This window comes from Drosophila elegans, unplaced genomic scaffold (genome assembly GCF_018152505.1).
Source record: "Drosophila elegans isolate 14027-0461.03 unplaced genomic scaffold, ASM1815250v1 contig_409, whole genome shotgun sequence".
Taxonomy (NCBI): domain Eukaryota; kingdom Metazoa; phylum Arthropoda; class Insecta; order Diptera; family Drosophilidae; genus Drosophila; species Drosophila elegans.
Window position 1 is genome coordinate 964,171 of NW_024545796.1, and position 26,881 is coordinate 991,051.

The 26,881-nt window shown below is 44.8% G+C and overlaps 2 protein-coding genes across 2 annotated transcripts in view; both read left to right on the forward strand.

The window, feature by feature from the left end:
• LOC108139312 (protein RRNAD1-like) overlaps positions 1-5,538 on the forward strand; it is a 36,244-nt gene extending 30,706 nt beyond the window's left edge. Inside the window, exon 3 of the mRNA XM_041708885.1 lies at positions 5,470-5,538. Within this exon, the coding sequence (XP_041564819.1) occupies positions 5,470-5,523 (54 nt within the window). The 3' untranslated portion in view covers positions 5,524-5,538. The remainder of the gene's footprint in view (positions 1-5,469) is intronic.
• A 4,023-nt stretch (positions 5,539-9,561) lies between these two features.
• On the forward strand, positions 9,562-10,881 carry LOC121467474. Its single transcript, XM_041708886.1, has 4 exons — positions 9,562-9,906; positions 9,960-10,166; positions 10,259-10,577; positions 10,725-10,881. Exons 1-3 carry the CDS (start codon positions 9,886-9,888, stop codon positions 10,343-10,345), a joined length of 315 nt encoding a protein of 104 aa, XP_041564820.1. The 5' UTR covers positions 9,562-9,885; the 3' UTR covers positions 10,346-10,577; positions 10,725-10,881.
• The last annotated feature ends 16,000 nt before the right edge of the window (positions 10,882-26,881 follow it).

Consider the following 26,881-nt stretch of genomic DNA (forward strand, 5'->3'; position numbering starts at 1 on the left):
CGGGAGACACGTCCGCCCCTCTTACCATTCCGACACAAGAGAACCCTCGCTCGATCGGTGTATGACCACCTTTCCCACGCTCCCTTTTTCTCGCTTTAGGGATTTCTAGTATATTCCTTAATTCCAAGTATTTTCTATTACTCACTAAATATCGGCTGGCGTTGCCACTCGGGTTTGAAACTTAACTACGGCTTAATATTCGGTTTCAACTTAATATTTATTATCCATTATGCGTCGCTTACACCTATAACCTTACATACTACTAACTTAATATTTATTTTTCATGATAAGTCGCTAACACCTATAACCTTACATACTACTAAAAATTGTATCGTACACCGTCTAGGTGTGTACACCCCCCCTTTCTTCCCGTGGCGCGATAAAGAGGCGCTCGTCACTCTTGATAGTGACGATGAACCGGAGTCCGTCGCCTCCTATGGCTATGCGGACTCGGCGTCCGCGGCCGGCCCGGGTCGCTACCTTCCTCTTGATCTCCTGGACAATACGTCTAGGTAGGTAACGCAAACCGCTGCTACCAATCCAGCCCTCCGGCAATGGGCAGAGGTCATCCTCCCCTTCTGCGGATTCCGCCAACTCCAATGCGGAAGTCGGTACAGCGTTTACTTTGCCCGTCATCGCAGCACTTGGTTGGGTATCCCTGGCGGCGAATTCGATCGAATCGATCTCCGAAATATCCATTAGGACCTGGTCGAGCAAGTGATCTTCCCATTCGGTGAGTTGGTCGATCGGATGAGCACAGTTGGGGAAGTGCTGGAGATCTACGGCCCCGTCCCACCGCTGTCCACGACGTTCAATTTAACTCGTCGATAGCGTACGTCGAATTGGAATTGCTGCAATTCTAACGCCCAACGCGCTATTCGGCCGAAAGGGCTCTCAATAGAATTTAGCCACTTGAGAGCTAGATGGTCAGTAACGGCCTCGAATCGGTACCCTTCCAGGTAGCACCGCATCTTCCTGATTGCCCAGATTATGGCCAGACACTCTTTCTCCGTGGTAGTGTAGTTCTGTTCCGAGGGGGTTAGTCGGCGGCTAGCGTATGCGATGACCTTCTCTTGACTTTCGGAGCCCACTAGCGTCTGTTTGCAAAATGAACTTATGGTCGAAATCCGGACAGCCTAAGACGGGAGCAGTAGTCAGGCATCTTTTAATTTCTTCCAAGGCGGCTTGCTGTTCTGGTCCCCAGGTCCACTTCCGTCCTTTCTTTAGTAGCGCAGTCATCGGCTGCACGATAGTCGCGAAACTAGGGACAAATCGCCGATACCACGAGGCCATCCCGATCCATTGACGGAGTTCCTTTAAGTTAGAGGGGGCCTTTAACCCGTTGATCGCAGACACCTTCTCGGGATCAGTCTGAATTCCGTCGCTGCTGATGACGTGGCCGAGGTAAACGAGTTTCTGCTTGAAGAAGCAACACTTCTTTGGATTTATCCTTAAGTTCGCCGCCCGCAATCTGCGGAAAACTTCCAAAAGATGAGCGAAGTACTGTTTACCTGACGTCTAGGTAAGCGAAGGCGACCGGTTCCATCTCCACACCGAACACACTAGCTAGAGCGCGTTGAAACGTGGCACTGGCAGAATGCAGCCCGAAGGGCATAACCTTCCATTGATACAATCCTCTCCCAGGAACCGTGAATGCTGTATATTGGCGACTATCCCTTGCCATGGGAATTTGCCAATAGCCGTGCTTCAAGTCCAACGTGGAGATATATCGGGCGTGACGTAATTTCTCCAGAATGTGATTGATTCTCGGGACTGGGTAGGCGTCGGGCACTGAGTGTGCGTTTAACTGACGGTAGTCTACACACATGCGTCAATCGCCAGTCTTCTTCTTGAGCAATACGATGGGAGCGCTGTGCGGGCTTCTGGAAGGTTCGATGGCCCCGTCACGGAGCAGTTCGTCTACTTGGGCATCGATAACATGTTGCATCGCGTAGTTCCGGGGATAATACCTTTGCTTTACGGGCTTATCGTCGCGCATGACGATAGTGTGCTCGGCGACGTGAGACACCCCATACAGCTTCTCGAATAAGGCCAGTTCCCGATCGATGAAGCTTTGTTGCGCCGGACTCAATAGTGTGCTCTGTCGCTGTTAGTCGCCTGGCAGTTCCCAAATGGGCCCCAACCGCAACAGGGCGTACCGTTTCCTCCTGGCTGCTCCGCGCCTTTATAAGTACTGGCTGTAAGAGAGGGTCTCCTGCCGCTTGGGCTTCATTTTGCAATCCAAGGGTAGCTCGACCACATCGCACCTGAGTTCCCGCTACTTTGAGGAAGTCCATCCCAAGTATTACACGATCTAACATGGTGGGCATTACTAACATAGGTAAGAGCACCGTATTGCCGGCCAACGTAACCGAGGTTCGCTAGAGCTTCGTCACATCCAGACATGACCGGTCGGCCAACGCTATTCTAGTGATAACATCCTGTAACTCGCCTGCACTCGCGGCCAGTCGAGTAAAACTTTCACTGACGAATCTCCTCGATTCCCCTGTATCAATGGTGGCGTCCACCCGTTGTCCTCCGACTTCTATCGCTGCTGTGATGAGCCCGCCGTGTAACCTTAACGGGGGTTTTACTGGGGTCGGGTTGCTGCTCCGTTCGTCTCCGCCGCACCCGGGTTCCGGCGGAGGCGTTTCCCGACACATTTCGACGGCAACATTCTATAGTTAAAACTCCTGGTCGCCCACAGTCCCAACATAAATCCCGACGTGGGTTGGGGCAGTTCCATTGGAGATGTCCGTTCTCTCCACAGCGATTACAAGCCAGCCGTATGTCCACTCGAGAGGTTCCTTGACCGATCATCTGGTGGGTCAGGTGTCCCGTCTGCGTTGTATTCACCGGATTCCGGAATGGGTTCGGCGATCGGCGAAGTTGAGGTTCTTCTTGGTTCCTGTCCATGGTTGCTCTTGGCTCGCGCCGAGTCGTCTCGAGTTGTTTGACACTCTCATATTCTCTGGCCATATGGGTCAACTGTGTCAAGTTCACGAATTCACTGTGTTTATTATACAGTCGGTATTCTGGAGCCAAGTTTTCGTATGCCCGGTACAATTCTTCCTCTTCTCGACAACCGGTTTGCTGCATCTTGGTTCTAAGCTCGATCAAGAAGGTCTTGAAAGGCTCTCCTTTCCGCTGCACGTGGGTCCGTATCTCATCTTCCAACCGCTCGAAATATCGAGGTGGTAGGAAAAAGTCGAGGAATTCCCTTCTGAAGGTTCCCCATGAGGCCGACTGTAGCTGGCTCGTGCGAAACCACCGTACCGCTGTGCCCTCCAAAATTTCGGACATAACGTGGGGTACCTACTCTGGATTTATCCTGTACGTCGTCATCTTTTCCTCGAGCGCGGCGATGAGAGTCAACGGATCCGAACTCCCATTGAACCGTAAATTCCATTTGTGCATCTTCTCGGGGAGCAGATGTTGAGTGGGAGCTGCTCCATGTGTCTCGCCCTTGTAGATCGGCAGGTAAGCGGGCGTCTACCGGTGGCATCCAGGTACCGTGCGTCGATCCTGGGCGGAGTCCCGATCGATGTAGCTCCGGAAGTCATGGAAATGCTCAGGGATTCCGAGAGTTGTCCCGTCTCACCGTTCCTGCCTGGAGGGTTCGGACTTGGGGCCCGGCTGCTATATTGCTCCTGCTCCTGCAACGACCCTGTGTTGACGAGGTGGGCGAATGCCTTCCTGGTCTCCTCGACGGTACCGTCGGCTTTAAAACCAAACTCCAGGGCGAGAGAACTGAGTTCGTCTTTTCGGCGAGCGTATATCCAGCAGACTCCTATACCTATGTTCTTAAAAAAATAGGCTTCTTCGTACTCACCGTCAGATTCCTTGGGGTTACTCATTGTTTGTTGTCCTCTTCGATTTAATTTGGTGTTAACTTCCTTCTCAAGTCTTCTAGGTCCTTCATTTTTTTTCTTCAGTGGGTCTTTAAGCCACTTGGATGATTCTCTAGCTATTCTCGGTAACCCTGCTCGGGCGCCACTTGTAAGGATGCTCTCTGGCCGGGGTACATTTCTCAGTCAGATCCAGGAGTCCTTTATAAGAAATTTATAAATTACCGAAACACCGGACTAGAGAGTTTCATTCAACGAGTGAATGAGTCGTTTGGGGGCCACGCCGAAGGTTCTCATGAACGCCAGGAGAGAGAGAGTAATGTCGGAGTTGATCGCGCCGTATCTTGCTCCGGAGTTAAAAATCCCACGGGCTGGACCTTGGGGCGAGGCCAAGCCAGGCGAACGATTTCACGAGGGTGGGAACGCCGGGTGATCCCACTGGTCACTTCCGCGATTGGGACACGTAAGTCGTTTTCCGCGTGCCGGAGGCCAAAAATCCACCGAGCTGGACGCTCGGGCGAGGCCAAGCCAGGACACTATTTCGCGAGAGTGGGGCCGGCGGGTGACGTCACGCGCAAGTTGTTTACGACGTATCGGAGGCCAAAAATCCAGCGGACTGGACTTTCGGGCGAGGCCAAGCCGGGTACAATTTGTCGGACATGGGAGGATTGAAGGGAAAATGATGCCGGTATGATTGACCAGTCGGGAATGATGTCCGAGGAGGAAAGCTATGGTACTAGACCAGACTGGACGGGAATCTAAGATGCTAGACCAGACGGGACGGGCGTCCACGTGCGGGTTTCAAATACTACGGTGTGGGAGGCTAAGATACTAGACCAGACGGGCCGGGTGTCCAAGTACAGGTCTCAAATACTACGGGGAGGGAAGCTAGGATACTAGACCAGACGGGACGGATGTCCGCATACAGGTCACATGCACTACGAGGAGAGAAGCTACTGGTCGACTACGAATACAAGAATCACAAACGAGGGATTTCACTTTTACTTCTTCTCTTTATTTTTTCTAGATTATTTTTATTTATCTAATACCCTCCTAAGAGTCCGCTACACCGGTTTACTTACAGGGGAGGAATGTTATACACACTAACCTCAAAACACTGATCAGCTCACTTATTCACTGGTCGCGTGCCGTCGCGCGGTCGAGGCGTTACTCGGATTACACGGAAAGTCACTGCGGGAGACACGTCGGCCCCGTCTTACCATTCCGACACAAGAGAACCCTCGCTCGATCGGTGTATGACCACCTTCCCCACGCTCCCTTTTTCTCGCTTTCGGGATTTCTAGTATATTCCTTAATTCCTAGTATTTTCTATTACTCACTAAATATCGGCTGGCGTTGCCACTCGGGTTTGGAACTTAACTACGGCTTAATATTCGGTTTCAACTTAATATTTATTATCCATTATGCGTCGCTTACACCTATAACCTTACATACTACTAACTTAATATTTATTATTCATGATAAGTCGCTTACATCTATAACCTTACATACTACTAAAAATTGTATCGTACACCGTTTAGGTGTGTTCGTTACAAGATTAATTATAAAACACATTCAGATTTAATTTCTACTCATAATCTACTCTTTTCGTTAGCAACACTTAAGGCCGATCTCAGACCGTCGCCCAGATGAGAAGTGGTCAAAGCGACAATAACTAAAGGAAAATTTTTAGACGCTGAAAATTTTAAGTATTTGGCAATCGCAGGCAGTTGCTAGAGGCTGCTGATGCTGATCGCCGCTGCAGATCACTGCTGCTGATCACTGCTGCTGCTGGTGAACGACGTGGTCTTCACGACCAGGTTAGGTCCACCAGGTAAGTGTTTTGCCTTCCCGAGTCTTCCAAATTTCCGGGCTCTGTTATTTATAAGTTTAAGACCAATAAATTACTACTCATTTTAACTTGTCTAAGCACTAATTATGAATTTATGAACTCCTATTTTTTTCCGAACGTTCGCCTACGACTTTTTGCAGCAACTAATGTAAAACCCTGACCTACACCAAAGTCGTTCGCTATTTTCCCTTCCGCTCTCCCAAAATGGGTCAGTAAACGCATTCAAGGCTATTTAACCCATTTAACGAGCGAACCGGGCTAAATTTGAATAGCTAGATCCTCTTCCACTATCAACAGTCGGTTTCACCACCGAATCTTATCGATAGCGCAACCTGCTGACGTATCGGTTTATTTTGGTATTTTCCAGACGACTTCAACAGAAAATGCAACAGAGAAAGAGAAAGAAAATAATCATAATAATAAAAACAAAAATAAACATGCACAATTGGAAGCAGGTCCTTCTGATTCAAGTTTTGGTCATGTAGAAGAGAAAGTAAAATAAATTTATTTTCTTTAGAACAGGAGCATTAAACCATTTAATTATTAATACAAAATTTTTTGAACATTTTATAATATTGGAACAACGTATAAAAATTGCAGTGGCAAAATGTGGCCAATTTATTAATGAAAAAAGGTTGGCATAATGGAATTGTGCAATGATTCTCAATCGAAATTTTTTTTCGTCGACATTTTATTTTATATAATAATATGATAATATAATAATATCATATAATAATTAAAATAACACTGCGAATCATTAAAAAATGCACACATGCTCCCGTGTATGAGAATGCATGATCACGCATACATACAAAGACGAATTCAAGCGCAGGGCAGCCTTTTACAAAAAGCGCCTCTCTGCGACTGAACGACTGAACTCGTGCTGCTGTGAGCACGGGGGGCTTCCCGTGATCCGTTTTTTGTGTCCAAATGCCTTGTATGAAATGACCAGTCTATATGTTGTATGGTTAGTGGTCCGACCAAGGAAAGTACGAGACTTTTGTCGTACCGCATGCGTCTCCGATCGTATGCATTTTCGAGGTTCTTCAGCACCTTGTCATGGATCACTTGGAGTTTATCAAACGTTCTGATCCCCGCCATTTCGTGATCACACAGCGACTTCAACATCCTTGCCAACTTGAAGCTTTCTCCGTTCAGGAAGATGTGTCATCCGAATAAGGTGAAGAACGGAGCTTCTCCGGTTGCGGAATGAATCGCGTTGCGGATGGGCACCTGTAGTGGAGTATAGAAAGACATATCGTATGTTTAGTTGTGCCACCTAGCGGGCGGTATAGGCTGTAAATGGCAACCTTAAAGTGGAAGATTAATCGTCAATAGGTAGGACTGCATTAGCGTTAAGGTTTTTAGCGAAAACCCAGCTCTAATCCCGGTTGTAACCCATCATGTAATATCCGCCCTCGAAAACCTCATGATTTCTTCTTAATCTGAGTCTCGACCTGAGCGGTTGTATAGCTGGCATAACAACAGCGATAATACAACTAAAAGTAAAGAGGTTGTGGCCGATCAAGACTTTCACAGCTCACCACTGCACAAATTTTGCACGGCATAAGGTGTTACAGTCGCAGTGAACCAATTCTTGGCCAGATTCTGGCCAAAACGGTTAATTACTACCCCCTCACGGGTAAGTCATAACCTATAACCGGTGCAAGTGAATATTCCCTCATTCAGGCGTTTTATTTGACATAGGGGACGGCATTCTTACATGCCCTTTCGTCGCCGAGTACCGCCGGCGATCGTATCATCAGTCATTTCTGCCCCAAAACGGCAGTTCAGTTCGCCAACGTCTTCAACTAAACCCCGGTGCAACGAGGATAAGGAAACCCCATCAGGAGCTCAACATAACCAGCGCCAACAGCATGCCGCATTAGTGTACAGTGCATTTTTTTTTGGTATCATACGTCTGTCGAACTAATTAAAGTGCATACCAAAAAGTGTTTATAAGTTCGTCTGTGCTCGGCTAATCAACAGCTATGGCCTACAGTAGTAATTCCCATAGTGAAGTGTATTAAAGTAAACGCAAGCTATATGCACATATAAAAGTAAACAAAAAATATACATGGGTAAAAGTGAGCGCAATGCTGAATGCATGTAAAAGTAAACGCAAACCTAAATGTAAACACCAAAGTAAAAGCAATCCCAGTTGTTTACGCAAATAAAGTGTACTACATTTGAAATCGCCACATAAAACCCAATGAAGACAAAGAAATCGTATAAGATAAGGCTAAGTTCTATTAAGTAAAATCAACAAAAATATGAATAAGTTAAAATGTTAAAATGTTAAACGAAATATGAATATGAAAATGAGAATTAGTTGAACATGAGGAGAGAACAAGAAGTTCGAAAGTTTTTTTTATCGTTAGTTATAAATAGAGTAAAAAGATGCGAATATAGGCAAAGAGTAGGAGCATGTAAAATGTAAGAGATGTGTATGCAAATTTCGGTCACGTTTAATATGTGCAGACGTATGAGCCAATAATGTAATAATTGCCGAACTTCTTTGGTTTGCATTTGTTTACAATTTTTCATCAACACCACCAACATATGGAAGCGCTTTCATTAGTGGGATATCTCAGGTGAGCCAAGTATGAAATTTAAAGGTCTTGAGAGTTATCCGTAATTTTATTACGCAATTAAGTGATCGAGTGTAAAGTAATACTAAATAAAATGTAAAGAAAATAAATACTAAATAAAATATCTGAATGCTAACGATAATTTTTCTTATGAAACAAACAGTAAAAAAAAAGAGTAAATTTGTAATATTAAATTTAAATATATTTTATTATTCTTTAGTTACCGTAATTGAGATCGCACGATATATGAAGTTATGAAAATTTACAGTTTTATTAAGGATTATGCATGCTAGTTTTAAAAAATACCTGTGTACAAATTATCTAATTTTAAATGAAGTCTATATCTTTCCCTTTTATATTTAGTAAATAAACAATGATTATAATGTCTGAGTAAACAATCATATTTTTAACTCCGTGCTGACCCGAGAGCCGTCTTAAAATCAATTATTTAAAGGGGCCTGATGCAGTATTTTATTGGGCTGATAACACCCCATTTCTGTCTGCTTTTTCTATCTGTCTGTTTGTTATGCTATCTCTTTTCCGGCCGATATTGGCTCGTTGCCTGTTTGCACGCGATACATTTTAATTGTTAAAGATATTCAAGAGCATCCGTAAGCTGCAGCCTCTCAAGAACACCACGACATTCGCTGACGAGTTAGAGCCGGATTTAAACGCGTGCAGTGCTAACAGTTTGCAATACCATCAGCTCCCCAGGAAATCGATGTACAGCTTCTGAAATGGCTGCTCAGTCTGGACTCTTTCACCGATACCAACTTGCATCCGGAAATTCGGGGATTTCGTCTCCTTGCACACATCACACCTGCGTATGGACTCCCGGAATTGCAGTGCCATGCCAGGCCAGTAAAACTGCCGCCTTAGATTTTTCAGAATTTGTCCCATTCCGCCATGAGCTGCCGTTGGATCCGAATGTGCACGCTCAATTATGCTGTGGATCGGACTCTGGGGAATCCACAATTTCCATTCGAAGCCATTCATCCATTCATCCAGATTTGAAGAAGACTCTCTTGAAGATGAGACCGTCCACTATCCCCAAATCAGGTCAGGCCAAGTTTTATTCTACTTGTAACACCTCCCCAGTAAACTCGGTGGTCTCGAAGCCGAGCAACTGTGACGGGTCCACCGTTAGCTCTTCAACACAACGCGAAAGGGTATCTGCCACGACGTTATCGCTTCCTGTGGTCGATGTTGGAGTGAAATACCTCTTTCGGTGACGGTGTAGTGAACTTGGTGACGATTCATCTAGGCCGAAAAAAACGCTATTGGCTGCTCCTGGCCGACTTCATCCCGCTGGAACAACACTTCACCGACTCCGATCTGAGATGCATCGCACTGGATGAAAAAGTGCCGCTTGAAGTCAGCATGTACCAAAACTGGCGCAGTTGCAACGGGTAAGCATCTCTAATGGCCAATTCCAGACCTTGACACTACGGTGATGCGGTTGCTCCAGGCGCTTTTACTCGATGACTCCGAACGCTAGCATCTTGTCGACCTCGTCCTCGACCACCTTCTGCTTCGCGGAGACATCGGATAGGGTCGATCCTTGAACACTTTGGCTCGTTCAATCAGCTCAATCATGTGCTTCTACAGACTGGTGGTACCTAAGCCATCCCTCTCGAAAGTCACGAACTGCTTCTTGATCTCCTCCAGCTCTTGTTCATCGACCTTGGAAAACGTCCAGAACTCGGGATCGACTTTCTCCTCGTCGTCATCCTCGACCTCGGCGTAGTGCTTCATCTCCCTAGCGTGTATTTCTTCGGCCTTCTTCACGCTTTCGGGAGCGATGTGGCCTATTATTGCTGGAACCAGTCCGAACGCTTGCTAAAAATCCACTCCAAAATAAGCTGGCTGCTCCAGGTAAGGACATAAATAAAAGAGAATGTGCTCTGTCCGTCCTCGGTATTCCACAGGTAGCTTGACCCGTCCTATAATCGACCGATCCTCTCCAGATGCCGTTCGGACTGCGGATAGGTACTTCTCAACGCGCACATTTAATACCTCTACCAGCTCTCTGCCACCTTTACCAAGCAGACTAACACTCGCAGTCACGGAACCCGTGATCCAGGAACTCCTACAGGAAGAGAAAATCCTCCACCGAGTTCCGTTGATCCTCACCGTCGAAGAATACTCCCCACTGCTCAATTCGCCATTGCTGGTTGGCGGCTACCGGCGCAAAATTGGCATACAGGCGCGGCTTCTCGCGGAAATCTAAAGCCCTGCGGTCCTCAACGTAGAGAAACCGAAGGGAAAACCCTTCGACCGAAGCAGGTGATCATGTTTGCTGCCTTGTTCTCCTGAACAAGCCGCTCGTTAACTGGACTAACTTTCAGCCGTGCTGAAATTCGCCAGTTAAGGGCCTCGGCTGTTTGCAGGATCGCATAGGATTTCCTTTTGAATTTTCGCTTTTCATTCAAGTCGCGGTGGTCGAACAGCACGTAACGACGTCACGGGTCACGACCACACATTTTAGTTTAAAACCGAAATGATATATGAAAACACAAATACTAAGAAAACGCAAGGATCTGCACAAAATCGCTAGCGGCGAAAACCAGCGCGAGTCCGCACGGAGCAAAATGGTCCGGAGGATAGCTCGCGTCAAATGGTGCCGGAGCCGACCACGGTGGTCCCAGAGATGACCACGTAGTCAGCGCGGGTATTCGTTCCCGGAACGGACTCACCGAGGGAATCTCCGTATGTAGCCCTCTCGCAGGCAGTTGCTAGAGGCTGCTGATGCTGATCGCCGCTGCAGATCGCTGCTGCTGATCACTGCTGCTGCTGGTGAACGACGTGGTCTTCACGACCAGGTTAGGTCCACCAGGTAAGTGTTTTGCCTTCCCGAGTCTTCCAAATTTCCGGGCTCTGTTATTTATAAGTTTAAGACCAATAAATTACTACTCATTTTAACTTGTCTAAGCACTAATTATGAATTTATGAACTCCTATTTTTTTCCGAACGTTCGCCTACGACTTTTTGCAGCAACTAATGTAAAACCCTGACCTACACCAAAGTCGTTCGCTATTTTCCCTTCCGCTCTCCCAAAATGGGTCAGTAAACGCATTCAAGGCTATTTAACCCATTTAACGAGCGAACCGGGCTAAATTTGAATAGCTAGATCCTCTTCCACTATCAACAGTCGGTTTCACCACCGAATCTTATCGAAAGCGCAACCTGCTGACGTATCGGTTTATTTTGGTATTTTCCAGACGACTTCAACTGAAAATGCAACAGAGAAAGAGAAAGAAAATAATCATAATAATAAAAACAAAAATAAACATGCACAATTGGAAGCAGGTCCTTCTGATTCAAATTTTGGTCATGTAGAAGAGAAAGTAAAATAAATTTATTTTCTTTAGAACAGGAGCATTATACCATTTAATTATTAATACAAAATTTTTTGAACATTTTATAATATTGGAACAACGTATAAAAATTGCAGTGGCAAAATGTGGCCAATTTATTAATGAAAAAAGGTTGGCATAAAGGAATTGTGCAATGATTCTCAATCGAAAATTTTTTTCGCCGACATTTTATTTTATATATTAATATAGATAATAATTAAAATAACACTGCGAATCATTAAAAAATGCACACATGCTCCCGTGTATGAGAATGCATGATCACGCATACATACAAAGACGAATTCAAGCGCAGGGCAGCCTTCTACAAAAAGCGCCTCTCTGCGACTGAACGACTGAACTCGTGCAATGAGTGCGCGAGCATAAAAATGAGAATAAGAATGAGAGAGCAAAAAACCCGAACGCACACGAAGTGCAGGGGCCTGCTGCTGTGAGCACGGGGGGCTTCCCGTGATCCGTTTTTTTGTGTCCAAATGCCTTGTATGAAATGACCAGTCTATATGTTGTATGGTTAGTGGTCCGAGCAAGGAAAGTACGAGACCTTTTGTCGTACCGCAGGCGTCTCCGATCGTATGCATTTTCGAGGTTCTTCAGCACCTTGTCATGGATCACTTGGAGTTTATCAAACGTTCTGATGCCCGCCATTTCGTGATCACACAGCGACTTCAACATCCTTGCCAACTTGAAGCTTTCTCCGTTCAGGAAGATGTGTCATCCGAATAAGGTGAAGAACGGAGCTTCTCCGGTTGCGGAATGAATCGCGTTGCGGATGGGCACCTGTAGTGGAGTATAGAAAGACATATCGTATGTTTAGTTGTGCCACCTAGCGGGCGGTATAGGCTGTAAATGGCAACCTTAAAGTGGAAGATTAATCGTCAATAGGTAGGACTGCATTAGCGTTAAGGTTTTTAGCGAAAACCCAGCTCTAATCCCGGTTGTAACCCATCATGTAATATCCGCCCTCGAAAACCTCATGATTTCTTCTTAATCTGAGTCTCGACCTGAGCGGTTGTATAGCTGGCATAACAACAGCGATAATACAACTAAAAGTAAAGAGGTTGTGGCCGATCAAGACTTTCACAGCTCACCACTGCACAAATTTTTGCACGGCATAAGGTGTTACAGTCGCAGTGAACCAATTCTTGGCCAGATTCTGGCCAAAACGGTTAATTACTACCCCCTCACGGGTAAGTCATAACCTATAACCGGTGCAAGTGAATATTCCCTCATTCAGGCGTTTTATTTGACATAGGGGACGGCATTCTTACATGCCCTTTCGTCGCCGAGTACCGCCGGCGATCGTATCACCAGTCATTTCTGCCCCAAAAAGGCAGTTCAGTTCGCCAACGTCTTCAACTAAACCCCGGTGCAACGAGGATAAGGAAACCCCATCAGGAGCTCAACATAACCAGCGCCAACAGCATGCCGCAATAGTGTACAGTGCATTTTTTTTTGGTATCATACGTCTGTCGAACTAATTAAAGTGCATACCAAAAAGTGTTTATAAATTCGTCTGTGCTCAGCTAATCAACAGCTATGGCCTACAGTAGTAATTCCCATAGTGAAGTGTATTAAAGTAAACGCAAGCTATATGCACATATAAAAGTAAACAAAAAATATACATGGGTAAAAGTGAGCGCAATGCTGAATGCATGTAAAAGTAAACGCAAACCTAAATGTAAACACCAAAGTAAAAGCAATCCCAGTTGTTTACGCAAATAAAGTGTACTACATTTGAAATCGCCACATAAAACCCAATGAAGACAAAGAAATCGTATAAGATAAGGTTAAAGGTTAAGTTAAAATGTTAAAATGTTAAACGAAATATGAATATGAAAATGAGAATTAGTTGAACATGAGGAGAGAACAAGAAGTTCGAAAGTTTTTTTTATCGTTAGTTATAAATAGAGTAAAAAGATGCGAATATAGGCAAAGAGTAGGAACATGTAAAATTTAAGAGATGTGTATGCAAATTTCGGTCACGTTTAATATGTGCAGACGTATGAGCCAATAAGGTAATAATTGCCGAACTTCTTTGGTTTGCATTTGTTTACAATTTTTCATCAACACCACCAACATATGGAAGCGCTTTCATTAGTGGGATATCTCAGGTGAGCCAAGTATGACAGTTTTATACCCTGCGGCAAATTTAAAGTTCGTGAGAGTTATCCGTAATTTTATTACGCAATTAAGTGATCGAGTGTAAAGTAATACTAAATAAAATGTAAAGTAAATAAATACTAAATAAAATGTCTGATTGCTAACGATAATTTTTCTTATGAAACAAACAGTAAAAAAAAGAGTAAATTTGTAATATTAAATTTAAATATATTTTATTATTCTTTAGTTACCGTAATTGAGATCGCACGATATATGAAGTTATGAAAATTTACAGTTTTATTAAGGATTATGCATGCTAGTTTTAAACAATACCTGTGTACAAAAATATCTAATTTTAAATGAAGTCTATATCTTTCCCTTTTATATTTAGTAAATAAACAATGATTATAATGTCTGAGTAAACAATCATATTTTTAACTCCGTGCTGACCCGAGAGCCGTCTTAAAATCAATTATTTAAAGGGGCCTGATGCAGTATTTTATTGGGCTGATAACACCCCATTTACATCTAGGGGCGTGTAATCTGAGAAGTGCTATTTCTATCTGTCTGTTTGTTATGCTATCTCTTTTCCGGCCGATATTGGCTCGTTGCCTGTTTGCACGCGATACATTTTAATTGTTAAAGATATTCAAGAGCATCCGTAAGCTGCAGCCTCTCAAGAACACCACGACATTCGCTGACGAGTTAGAGCCGGATTTAAACGCGTGCAGGGCTAACAGTTTGCAATACCATCAGCTCCCCAGGAAATCGATGTACAGCTTCTGAAATGGCTGCTCAGTCTGGACTCTTTCACCGATACCAACTTGCATCCGGAAATTCGGGGATTTCGTCTCCTTGCACACTTCACACCTGCGTATGGACTCCCGGAATTGCAGTGCCATGCCAGGCCAGTAAAACTGCCGCCTTAGATTTTCCAGAATTTGTCCCATTCCGCCATGAGCTGCCGTTGGATCCGAATGTGCACGCTCAATTATGCTGTGGATCGGACTCTGGGGAATCCACAATTTCCATACGAAGCCTTCCATCATCCAGATTTGAAGAAGACTCTCTTGAAGATGAGACCGTCCACTATCCCCAAATCAGGTCAGGCCAAGTTTTTTTCTACTTGTAACACCTCCGTGTTTTTTTCCCCAGTAAACTCGGTGGTCTCGAAGCCGAGCAACTGTGACGGGTCCACCGTTAGCTCTTCAACACAACGCGAAAGGGTATCTGCCACGACGTTATCGCTTCCTGTGGTCGATGTTGGAGTGAAATACCTCTTTCGGTGACGGTGTAGTGAACTTGGTGACGATTCATCTAGGCCGAAAAAAACGCTATTGGCTGCTCCTGGCCGACTTCATCCCGCTGGAACAACACTTTACCGACTCCGATCTGGGATGCATCGCACTGGATGAAAAAGTGCCGCTTGAAGTCAGCATGTACCAAAACTGGCGCAGTTGCAAGGGCCATTTTCAAGGACTCCACTGCCAGCTTTGCTTCTGGACTCAAGGAAAACTTTTTATTTCCAGTCCTCTTCAAGGATTCCGTAAGCGGAGCTGCCAACGTATAAACCGACGGTACCAACCAGCGGTTCCAAGAACGGCTCTCATTTCCTTCATGGTCCTTGGCTCAGGCATTCTCCTAATAGCTGATACACGCCCTGGATCTCAGCTGGAATCACTCGGTCCATGAGTCTCACCAGCCTCTGTGATGCGTTACACAGTCCAAAAGGCATCACACGGAACTGGTAAACAGACAGACCAGGAACCGTAAGTGCTGTGTATTCCTTGCTGTTCGTGTCCAACTCAATCTGCCAGAAAGCGAACTTACGCTGAAAATGTAATACGTTTGGTCGATTCTGGGCAGGATGCCGTCTAGCTGGGCAACGGGTAAGCATCTCTAATGGCCAATTCCAGACTTTGACACTACGGTGATGCGGTTGCTCCAGGCGCTTTTACTCGATGACTCCGAACGCTAGCATCTTGTCGACCTCGTCCTCGACCACCTTCTGCTTCGCGGAGGCATCGGATAGGGTCGATCCTTGAACACTTTGGCTCGTTCAATCAGCTCAATCATGTGCTTCTACAGACTGGTGGTACCTAAGCCATCCCTCTCGAAAGTCACGAACTGCTTCTTGATCTCCTCCAGCTCTTGTTCATCGGCTTAGGAAAACGTCCAGGACTCGGGATCGGCTTTCTCCTCGTCGTCATCCTCGACCTCAGCGTAGTGCTCCATCTCCCTAGCGTGTATTTCTTCGGCCTTCTTCACGCTTTCGGGAGCGATGTGGCCTATTATTGCTGGAACCAGTCCGAACGCTTGCTAAAAATCCACTCCAAAATAAGCTGGCTGCTCCAGGTAAGGACATAAATAAAAGAGAATGTGCTCTGTCCGTCCTCGGTATTCCACAGGTAGCTTGACCCGTCCTATAATCGACCGATCCTCTCCAGATGCCGTTCGGACTGCGGATAGGTACTTCTCGACGCGCACATCTAATACCTCTACCAGCTCTCTGCCACCTTTACCAAGCAGACTAACACTCGCAGTCACGGAACCCGTGATCCAGGAACTCCTACAGGAAGAGAAAATCCTCCACCGAGTTCCGTTGATCCTCACCGTCGAAGAATACTCCCCACTGCTCAATTCGCCATTGCTGGTTGGCGGCTACCGGCGCAAAATTGGCATACAGGCGCGGCTTCTCGCGGAAATCTAAAGCCCTGCGGTCCTCAACGTAGAGAAACCGAAGGGAAAACCCTTCGACCGAAGCAGGTGATCATGTTTGCTGCCTTGTTCTCCTGAACAAGCCGCTCGTTAACTGGACTAACTTTCAGCCGTGCTGAAATTCGCCAGTTAAGGGCCTCGGCTGTTTGCAGGATCGCATAGGATTTCCTTTTGAATTTTCGCTTTTCATTCAAGTCGCGGTGGTCGAACAGCACGTAACGACGTCACGGGTCACGACCACACATTTTAGTTTAAAACCGAAATGATATGAAAACACAAATACTAAGAAAACGCAAGGATCTGCACAAAAACAAACATTCATTAAAATTACGTAAATAAAAAAAATATGTCCCTAATAACTATATCACAGTTTGTGGTTCAGCCTTTCGTGCTTTGTTACGTCGGTGTATTAGTGCCCAGTCCAAAGGACTTGGGCCGAGGGAGTTGCGTCCTGGGTAGGCACGCTGGTTGCCGGCTCAGCTCGCCGGATGGGGTGGGTTCTTTGGAAACCACTCCCTCCCCTACATAACGAGAATAAATTTATCGTGCCTTAGGAAAAAGATAGAGATCGTTCAGTTCGTTTTGTCATTTGTCGTCGCTGCCCACAAGCTTCTCAAGTAGCTAGTTCGAGCGCTCGACCGAATTTCGATCGGCAGCGTGTGGCTGTTTTACCCTGCCCCTTCATACCTCTCGTATGCCGATGGATCGTCGCCGGTCACTGCAATGCGATCCTCTATTGTCTGCTGTATGTTCTCATGAATTGCTTACTCTGACCAATTCGTTGCTGGTTACTGTATTGGCCAATTTCGGTGTTTCGACACCTGCACTTCACAGTGTCTTCTGTCTCTGGCTATTGTATCTATTTCTTTCTTGTTTTATTTCTTACCCTGCTTCCGTAACACGCTCGAGTGTCGTCGATGCTGATTCAGCATGGAATGCACTCGCAAAAAAAAACCTACGAGGAGCGATTACCCTAACATGGGGCCACGACCAATATTTTGGGATTTAGGAGTCTCACGCTCTATTGTCTGAGATATCCGGGCCATTGTGATCATTAATTTGCCCTCAACAAAAAATTAGAAAAAGGTCAGGTGACAAATATATATATATTTTTGTTTGTTTTTATTTATTTGATAAGATATGAATTTGTTTTTTTTTTTTTGTTTTTTTTATTATTTCCTTACTGCGGGTATTATACGTTCTTTCAGCTTTTTCGTGTGCCCGAGCTAATACTTGTTTAACTACACTGCGTACTAGTTCCATCTTATCCGCCAAGCATAGAGCTTGATCTGTTGCTGATAGGCCGCCGATAAGTCTCATGATCGGATACGCACTTGCGTGTGTGACCTAATGCCGCTGGAAGAGGTGCTAGACATAACTCTAGTAACCAATTCATTTAAACCCCACATTAAGAACTGGCATGTGTCACCAGAAGAATCAATGTCCGACCACAAGACAATTTTGTTTGAAGTAGCCTTCAAAACAAAAAGATGTAACCCTAAAAGAAACCCCAGAAAAACAAACTGGGACAAATTCAGGTAAACTCTAGAGCTCAATCTTTCCAACGAACCGTCAGAATACCCTAGACATCCCTTGGAATTAGATAGAGCGGTAGACAACTTAGGCCACAAGATAGTAAATGCCTTTGAAGACAGTTGTCCTTCAGGCAGACAGAAGCGGGAAACAGACGCACCATGGTGGAATGCTAGTCTTGAACGACTACAAGTAACCACTCGGAAGCTCTTCAACAAACCAAAACCAAATTAGAATTGCTATTTGACACGCATTTCCCGGGGAGTACTCCCACTATGGGAAACGTAAGGCGTGATCAACATAGAACCCCTAGGACAGTAGCCAGTGACTGGGCAGCAGCCAAGTCTAAGTTACGCCCGAGAAACTCAAATGGGCTATTGGAACCTTCCTACCATTTAAATCACCGGGGTTAGACATGATCTCTCTAGCTTTCTTACAGCAGGGGCAGGAACTACTCCTAACCCGCCTAAGAAGACTAATGGTGAGCAGCCTAGCCCTTGAGTACACCACAAGTGCATGGTGCAGCGCTAGGGTGGTCTTCATCCCCAAGATCAGGAAGAAAGACATCACCAGCCAAAGTCGTTCAGACCTATCAGCTTAACTTCGTTTTGTCTTAAAACGCTTAAAACAATATCAGAAGAACAGCTCTCAGAGACTGTCCGCTGCAAAACACACAGCATGCATACAGAGCAGGCCGTTCAACAGACACTGCACTTTATCAACTATGTCGAACCCTAGAAGGGGCAATTGACAGCAAAGAAATAGCTATCTGTGCCTTTCTAGACATAGAGGGAGCCTTCGACAACACATCACATGATGCAGTTCGAGCTGCCCTGTCCAGAAGGAACATAGCCATTACTACAAGCAAATGGATTGGCAACCTACTTGAATCCAGGCAAGCAACATGTACACTGGGTTCGGATAGAGTGACAATTGCAACCAGCAAAGGCTGCCCGCAAGGAGGAGTACTGTCCCCTTTGCTATGGAGTCTGCTAGTAGATGACCTTCTCAGCAAAATTGCTGTAAAACGCATTTAATGTCAGGGATACGCCGATGACATCGTGATAATCGCCAGAGGCAAATTTGAAGCGACACTCTGCGACATCGTCCAACTCGGACTAAGGACAACGCTGGACTGGTGCAGGGAGGTTGGACTCAACTTAAATCCTGCTAAGACAGTCATCGTTCCTTTCACAAGGAAGTACAAACTATTGAGAATGAGACAAATCTCACTGCTAGGAACTCCTATAGAAACTAGCCGAGAGGTTAAATATCTAGGAATCACCTGAACTTCGCTTCCCATGTCCAAAAGACATTGGAAAAGTGTTACAGAGCACTCTATACATGTCGGAAAATTGCTGGGAAATCCTGGGGAACCAGGCCTCAGATAATACGATGGCTATACTTAATGATCGTGAGACCAATCCTCACTTACGAAGCACTTGCATGGGGCAAACGAGCTAAGCTCACCAGCATGCAAAACCAGCTAGGAAAACTACAAAGACTTGCCTGCGTATGCATGACAGGGGCAATGAGGACCTGTCCTACAACTGCCTTAGAAGTTTTGATGGAGCTAACACCACTCCACTATGTGATTGAAATTCAACGCAAAGCTACACTCCTAAGAATAAGCACTGAGGGCACAGGTAGTGGTTGCATTCTAAATAACAGGGATGCGACTAATCTGTTAGGTGAGGTGCCCCTAATACTCCACCCTAGGGATGAAATGACAGCCGAACTAATCTTCGAGCAGAACTTCACAGCACACCTAGGCAATAAGAAAGATTGGACCACATTGCCTGAAGTGCACCCGATGGCTAAACACACCATTGCATGGTACACAGATGGATCCCTGACACAACAAGGCACGGGCCTTGGAGTGGTAGGGCCTCGCATAAAATACCACGAATCCCTTGGCCAATACACCAGCATATTCCAGGCTGAGGTATGTGCCATTGGACGATGTGCAGAGCTCAACATACAGCGTGGATACAAGGAAAAGGACATATCGATCCTTTCGGACAGCCGAGCAGCAATTACTGCTTTACATAGTAACAAAATCACCTCGAAGCTAGTCCTAGAGGTGAAGAGTAAGCTAAATATACTGGGCAGCCGAAACAGGCTGGCCCTCAGATGGATTCCGGGACATAAGGATATATCCGGAAATGAACTTGCCGATAAAATGGTAAAACTAGGAGCCGAACAGCCCCTGATAGGCCCAGAGCCCTACTGTGGCATAGGGAGGAACACTATAAAAGAATACCTTAGGAAAGAGGAAGGCGCCATGAGACAAGAACACTGGAGAAATACCCCAGGCCTAAGGCAAGCCAAAACTCAAATAAATAACTATAACAAGAAGAGGTTCAAGGAACTTATTCAACTAGGGAAAAATTCACTTAGGATCGTTACCGGATTACTAACCGGGCACTGTAGACTGAAAAGTTACCTAGGTAAGATGGGAATAACCAGCAGTAGAACTTGCAGATTCTGAGACATAGAGGACGAAACCTCTAGACACATCATTGCAGACTGTCCGGCGTTAGTAAGTATAAGATGTAAAAACTTTGGAACCAGAACTCTTACACCTGAGCTCCTAGGAAGAATCAACCCATTAAAACTCCTCGACTTTATTCGAGGAAGTGGGTTGATATCTGAGCTGTAGGCTCTGAATGGGGGTACAATAGATCTTACAGGTCGCGGTACACTGAACACACCGATATTAATAATAATAATAAGTCCCACAAGTCATTAAATTTCGCGACCCAATTCAGACGTAGTTGGACGCGCGGCTAGGGTGCGGAATTCAGCCTCTAATTCCAGATTAGATTTCACAGTGAGTATTTGAAACAGAGCTGAACGCAGAGTTGAACGTTGGATTAGCTTCGACCAGGCTCGAGCTGCAGCTGGAAGAAAGGACCGCTAGCGGGGAAAACCAGCGCGAGTCCGCACGGAGCCAAATGGTCCGGAGGATAGCTCGCGTCAAATGGGGCCGGAGTCGACCACGGTGGTCCCAGAGATGACCACGTAGCCAGCGCGGGTATTCGTTCCCGGAACGGACTCACCGAGGGAATCTCCGTATGTAGCCCTCTCGCAGGCAGTTGCTAGAGGCTGCTGATGCTGATCGCCGCTGCAGATCGCTGCTGCTGATCACTGCTGCTGCTGGTGAACGACGTGGTCTTCACGACCAGGTTAGGTCCACCAGGTAAGTGTTTTGCCTTCCCGAGTCTTCCAAATTTCCGGGCTCTGTTATTTATAAGTTTAAGACCAATAAATTACTACTCATTTTAACTTGTCTAAGCACTAATTATGAATTTATGAACTCCTATTTTTTTCCGAACGTTCGCCTACGACTTTTTGCAGCAACTAATGTAAAACCCTGACCTACACCAAAGTCGTTCGCTATTTTCCCTTCCGCTCTCCCAAAATGGGTCAGTAAACGCATTCAAGGCTATTTAACCCATTTAACGAGCGAACCGGGCTAAATTTGAATAGCTAGATCCTCTTCCACTATCAACAGTCGGTTTCACCACCGAATCTTATCGATAGCGCAACCTGCTGACGTATCGGTTTATTTTGGTATTTTCCAGACGACTTCAACTGAAAATGCAACAAAGAAAGAGAAAGAAAATAATCATAATAATAATCACAAAAATAAACATGCACAATTGGAAGCAGGTCCTTCTGATTCAAATTTTGGTCATGCTGTGTAGAAGAGAAAGTAAAATAAATTTATTTTCTTTAGAACAGGAGCATTAGAACATTTAATTAATAATACAAAATTTTTTGAACATTTTATAATATTGGAACAACCTATAAAAATTGCAGTGGCAAAATGTGGCCAATTTATTAATGCAAAAAAGGTTGGCATAATGGAATTGTGCAATGATTCTCAATCGAAAATTTTTTTCGTCGACATTTTATTTTATATAATAGTATAGATAATAATTAAAATAACACTGCGAATCATTAAAAAATAAACCAAAGATCACTAAACATAACATCTAAAACAAGTGTCCTAAAAGCCCGCTCTCCTTAAAAGCAATCGTCGGTAGGGTATGCAGGCACCAACCGCTCGCAAAACAATGACAAGAACAGATTTAGTTTGAAGTTTTCTCAACCACTGAAGAGCAGTCGGTGTTTCAAGTGACACGACTGCGATATGCCCATCTCAGTGGACTGATTTCTATAAATTCGAATACATACATATATGTAAAACATTTTACTGCTACCACTGATTTGAATTTCTAAACAAAAATAAAATGTATGCTGAACTATCAAAAAAATATATTATAACATATAATATTCATATTTTTATCATAACCCAATAGTAAATACGCCTATATTTTTAGGGTACCAAGTTTGAAAAGTGGCAAAAGACCAAATATTGATGCGCCGAAATGAAATAAATGCACACATGCTCCCGTGTATGAGAATGCATGATCACGCATACATACAAAGACGAATTCAAGCGCAGGGCAGCCTTCTACAAAAAGCGCCTCTCTGCGACTGAACGACTGAACTCGTGCAATGAGTGCGCGAGCATAAAAATGAGAATAAGAATGAGAGAGCAAAAAACCCGAATGCACACGAAGTGCAGGGGCCTGCTGCTGTGAGCACGGGGGGCTTCCTGTGATCCGTTTTTTTGTGTCCAAATGCCTTGTATGAAATGACCAGTCTATATGTTGTATAATTAGTGGTCCGAGCAAGGAAAGTACGAGACCTTTTGTCGTACCGCAGGCGTCTCCGATCGTATGCATTTTCGAGGTTCTTCAGCACCTTGTCATGGATCACTTGGAGTTTATCAAACGTTCTGATCCCCGCCATTTCGTGATCACACAGCGACTTCAACATCCTTGCCAACTTGAAGCTGGCTCCGTTCAGGAAGATGTGTCATCCGAATAAGGTGAAGAACGGAGCTTCTCCGGTTGCGGAATGAATCGCGTTGCGGATGGGCACCTGTAGTGGAGTATAGAACCACATACGGTATGTTTAGTTGCGCCACCTAGCGGGCGGTATAGGCTGTAAATGGCAACCTTAAAGTGGAAGATTAATCGTCAATAGGTAGGACTGCATTAGCGTTAAGGTTTTTAGCGAAAACCCAGCTTTAATCCCGGTTGTAACCCATCTTGTAATATCCGCCCTCGAAAACCTCATGATTTCTTCTTAATCTGAGTCCCGACCTGAGCGGTTGTATAGCTGGCATAACAACAGCGATAATACAACTAAAAGTAAAGAGGTTGTGGCCGATCAAGACTTTCACAGCTCACCACTGCACAAATTATTGCACGGCATAAGGTGTTACAGTCGCAGTGAACCAATTCTTGGCCAGATTCTGGCCAAAACGGTTAATTACTACCCCCTCACGGGTAAGTCATAACCTATAACCGGTGCAGGTGAATATTCCCTCATCCAGGCGTTTTATTTGACATAGGGGACGGCATTCTTACATGCCCTTTCGTCGCCGAGTACCGCCGGCGATCGTATCATCAGTCATTTCTGCCCCAAAAAGGCAGTTCAGTTCGCCAAATTCTTCAACTAAACCCCGGTGCAACGAGGATAAGGAAACCCCATCAGGAGCACAACATAACCAGCGCCAGCAGCATGCCGCAATAGTGTACAGTGCATTTTTTTTTGTATCATACGTCTGTCGAACTAATTAAAGTGCATACCAAAAAGTGTTTATAAATTCGTCTGTGCTCAGCTAATCAACAGCTATGGCCTACAGTAGTAATTCCCATAGTGAAGTGTATAAAAGTAAACGCATGCACATATAAAAGTATACAAAAAAAATACACGGGTAAAAGTGAGCGCAATGCTGAATGCATGTAAAAGTAAACGCAAACCTAAATGTAAACACCAAAGTAAAAGTAATCCCAGTTGTTTACGCAAATAAAATGTACTAAATTTGAAATCGCCAAGTAAATATATAAAACCCAATGAAGATATAGAAATCGTATAAGATAAGCCTAAGTTGTATTAAGTAAAATCAATAAAAATATGAATAAGTTAAAATGTTAAAATGTTAAACGAAATATGAATATGAAAATGAGAATTAGTTGAACATAAGGAGAGAACAAGAAGTTCGAAAGTTTTTTTATCGTTAGTTATAAATAGAGTAAAAAGATGCGAATATAGGCAAAGAGTAGGAACATGTTAAATTCAAGAGATGTGTATGCAAATTTCGGTCACGTTAAATATGTGCAGACGTATGAGCCGATTAGGTAATAATTGCCGAACTTCTTTGGTTTGCATTTGTTTACAATTTTTCATCAACACCACCAACATATGGAAGCGCTTTCATTAGTGGGATATCTCAGGTGAACCAAGTTTGACAATTTTATACCCTGCGGCAAATTTAAAGGTCTTGAGAGTTATCCGAAATTTTATTACGCAATTAAGTGATCGAGTGTAAAGTAATACTAAATAAAATGTAAAGTAAATAAATACTAAATAAAATGTATGAATGCTAACGATAATTTTTCTTATGAAACAAACAGTAAAAAAAAGAGTAAATTTGTAATATTAAATTTAAATATATTTTATTATTCTTTGTTACCGTAATTGAGATCGCACGATATATGAAGTTATGCAAATTTACAGTTTTATTAAGGATTATGCATTGCTAGTTTTAAACAATACCTGTGTACAAAAATATCTAATTTTAAATGAAGTCTATATCTTTCCCTTTTATATTTAGTAAATAAATAATGATTATAATGTCTGAGTAAACAATCATATTTTTAACTCCGTGCTGACCCGAGAGCCGTCTTAAAATTAATTATTTAAAGGGGTCTGATGCAGTATTTTATTGGGCTGATAACACCCCATTTACATCTAGGGGCGTGTAATGTGAGAAGTGCTATTTCTATCTGTCTTTTTGTTATGCTATCTCTTTTCCGGCCGATATTGGCTCGTTGCCTGTTTGCACGCGATACATTTTAATTGTTAAAGATATAAAAGAGCACCCGTAAGCTGCAGCCTCTCACGACATTCGCTGACGAGTTAGAGCCGGATTTAAACGCGTGCAGGGCTAACAGTTTGCAATTTGTTCGTTACACCTTTCAATCTCCGGAAGATACGCGTCCCATTCTCGATGGTTTTCTCTAAATAGCTTCGGATCGCCGCCAACACGCTTTGGTTTACCCTTTCAACTGCGTTGCTTTGCGGAGAGTGGACTGGCGTCTTAATGTGCGTAATACCAATACCATCGCCTCCTCGAAGATCTTGGACATAATCTGGCGGCCGTTGTCCGAATGCACTATTTATGGAATTCCGAACTTAAAGAAAACCCCGTGAATGAGGAACTCCACTACATTTGGTGCCGATAACTCTTGCATGGCTTTCAGAAAAGTGTACTTGGAGAACACACCTACATATGGACTCCCGGACTTGCAGTGCCATGCCAGGCCAGTAAAACTGCCGCCTTAGATTTTCCAGAATTTTTCCCATTTCGCCATAAGCTGCCGTTGGATCCGAATGTGCACGCACAATTCTGCTGTGGATCGGACTCTGGGGAATCCACAATTTCCATACGAAGGCTTCAATCATCCAGATTTGAAGAAGACTCTCTTGAAGATGAGACCGTCCACTATCCCCAAATCAGGTAAGTTGACCAAGTTTTTTTCTACTTGTAACAACTCCGTGTATTTTTCCCCAGTAAACTCGGTGGTCTCGAAGCCGACCAACTGTGACGGGTCCACCGTTAGCTACTTGTAACAACTCCGTGTATTTTTCCCCAGTAAACTCGGTGGTCTCGAAGCCGACCAACTGTGACGGGTCCACCGTTAGCTCTTCAACACAACGCGAAAGGGTATCTGCCACGACGTTCTCGCTTCCTGTGGTCGATGTTGGAGTGAAATCCCTGGGGCTGCAATGACCACCGAGCCAGCCGACCCCAAAGGTTTTTCATAGACATAAGCCACTTTAAGCTGGCATGATAAGTGCTTCAACTTACGGCCGGAACTTTCGAATGGCCAGCAGGGCCGCGAGACATTCTCTTTCAGTGACGGTGTAGGGAACTTGGTGACGATTCATCTAGGCCGAAAATAACGATATTGGCTGCTCCTGGCCGACTTCATCCCGCTGGAACAACACTTCACCGACTCCGATCTGGGATGCATCGCACTGGATGAAAAAGTGCCGCTTGAAGTCAGCATGTACCAAAACTGGCGCAGTTGCAAGGGCCATTTTCAAGGACTCTACTGCCAGCTTTGCTTCTGGATTCAAGGAAAACTTCTTATTTCCAGTCCTCTTCAAGGATTCCGTAAGCGGAGCTGCCAACGTCGCGAAGTTCTTTATAAACCGACGGTACCAACCACCGGTTCCAAGAAAGACTCTCATTTCCTTCATGGTCCTTGGCTCAGGCATTCTCCTAATACCTGATACACGCCCTGGATCTCAGCTGGAATCACTCGGTCCATGAGTCTCACCAGCCTCTGTGATACGTTACACAGTCCAAAAGGCATCACACGGAACTGGAAAACAGACAGACCAGGAACCGTAAGTGCTGTGTATTCCTTGCTGTTCGTGTCCAACTCAATCTGCCTGAAAGCGAACCCACGCTGGAAATGTAATACGTTTGGTCGATTCTGGACAGGATGCCGTCTAGCTGGGCAACGGGTAAGCATCTCTAATGGCCAATTCCAGACCTTGACACTACGGTGATGCGGTTGCTCCAGGCGCTTTTACTCGATGACTCCGAACGCTAGCATCTTGTCGACCTCGTCCTCGACCACCTTCTGCTTCGCGGAGACATCGGATAGGGTCGATCCTTGAACACTTTGGCTCGTTCAATCAGTTCAATCATGTGCTTCTACAGACTGGTGGTACCTAAGCCATCCCTCTCGAAAGTCACGAACTGCTTCT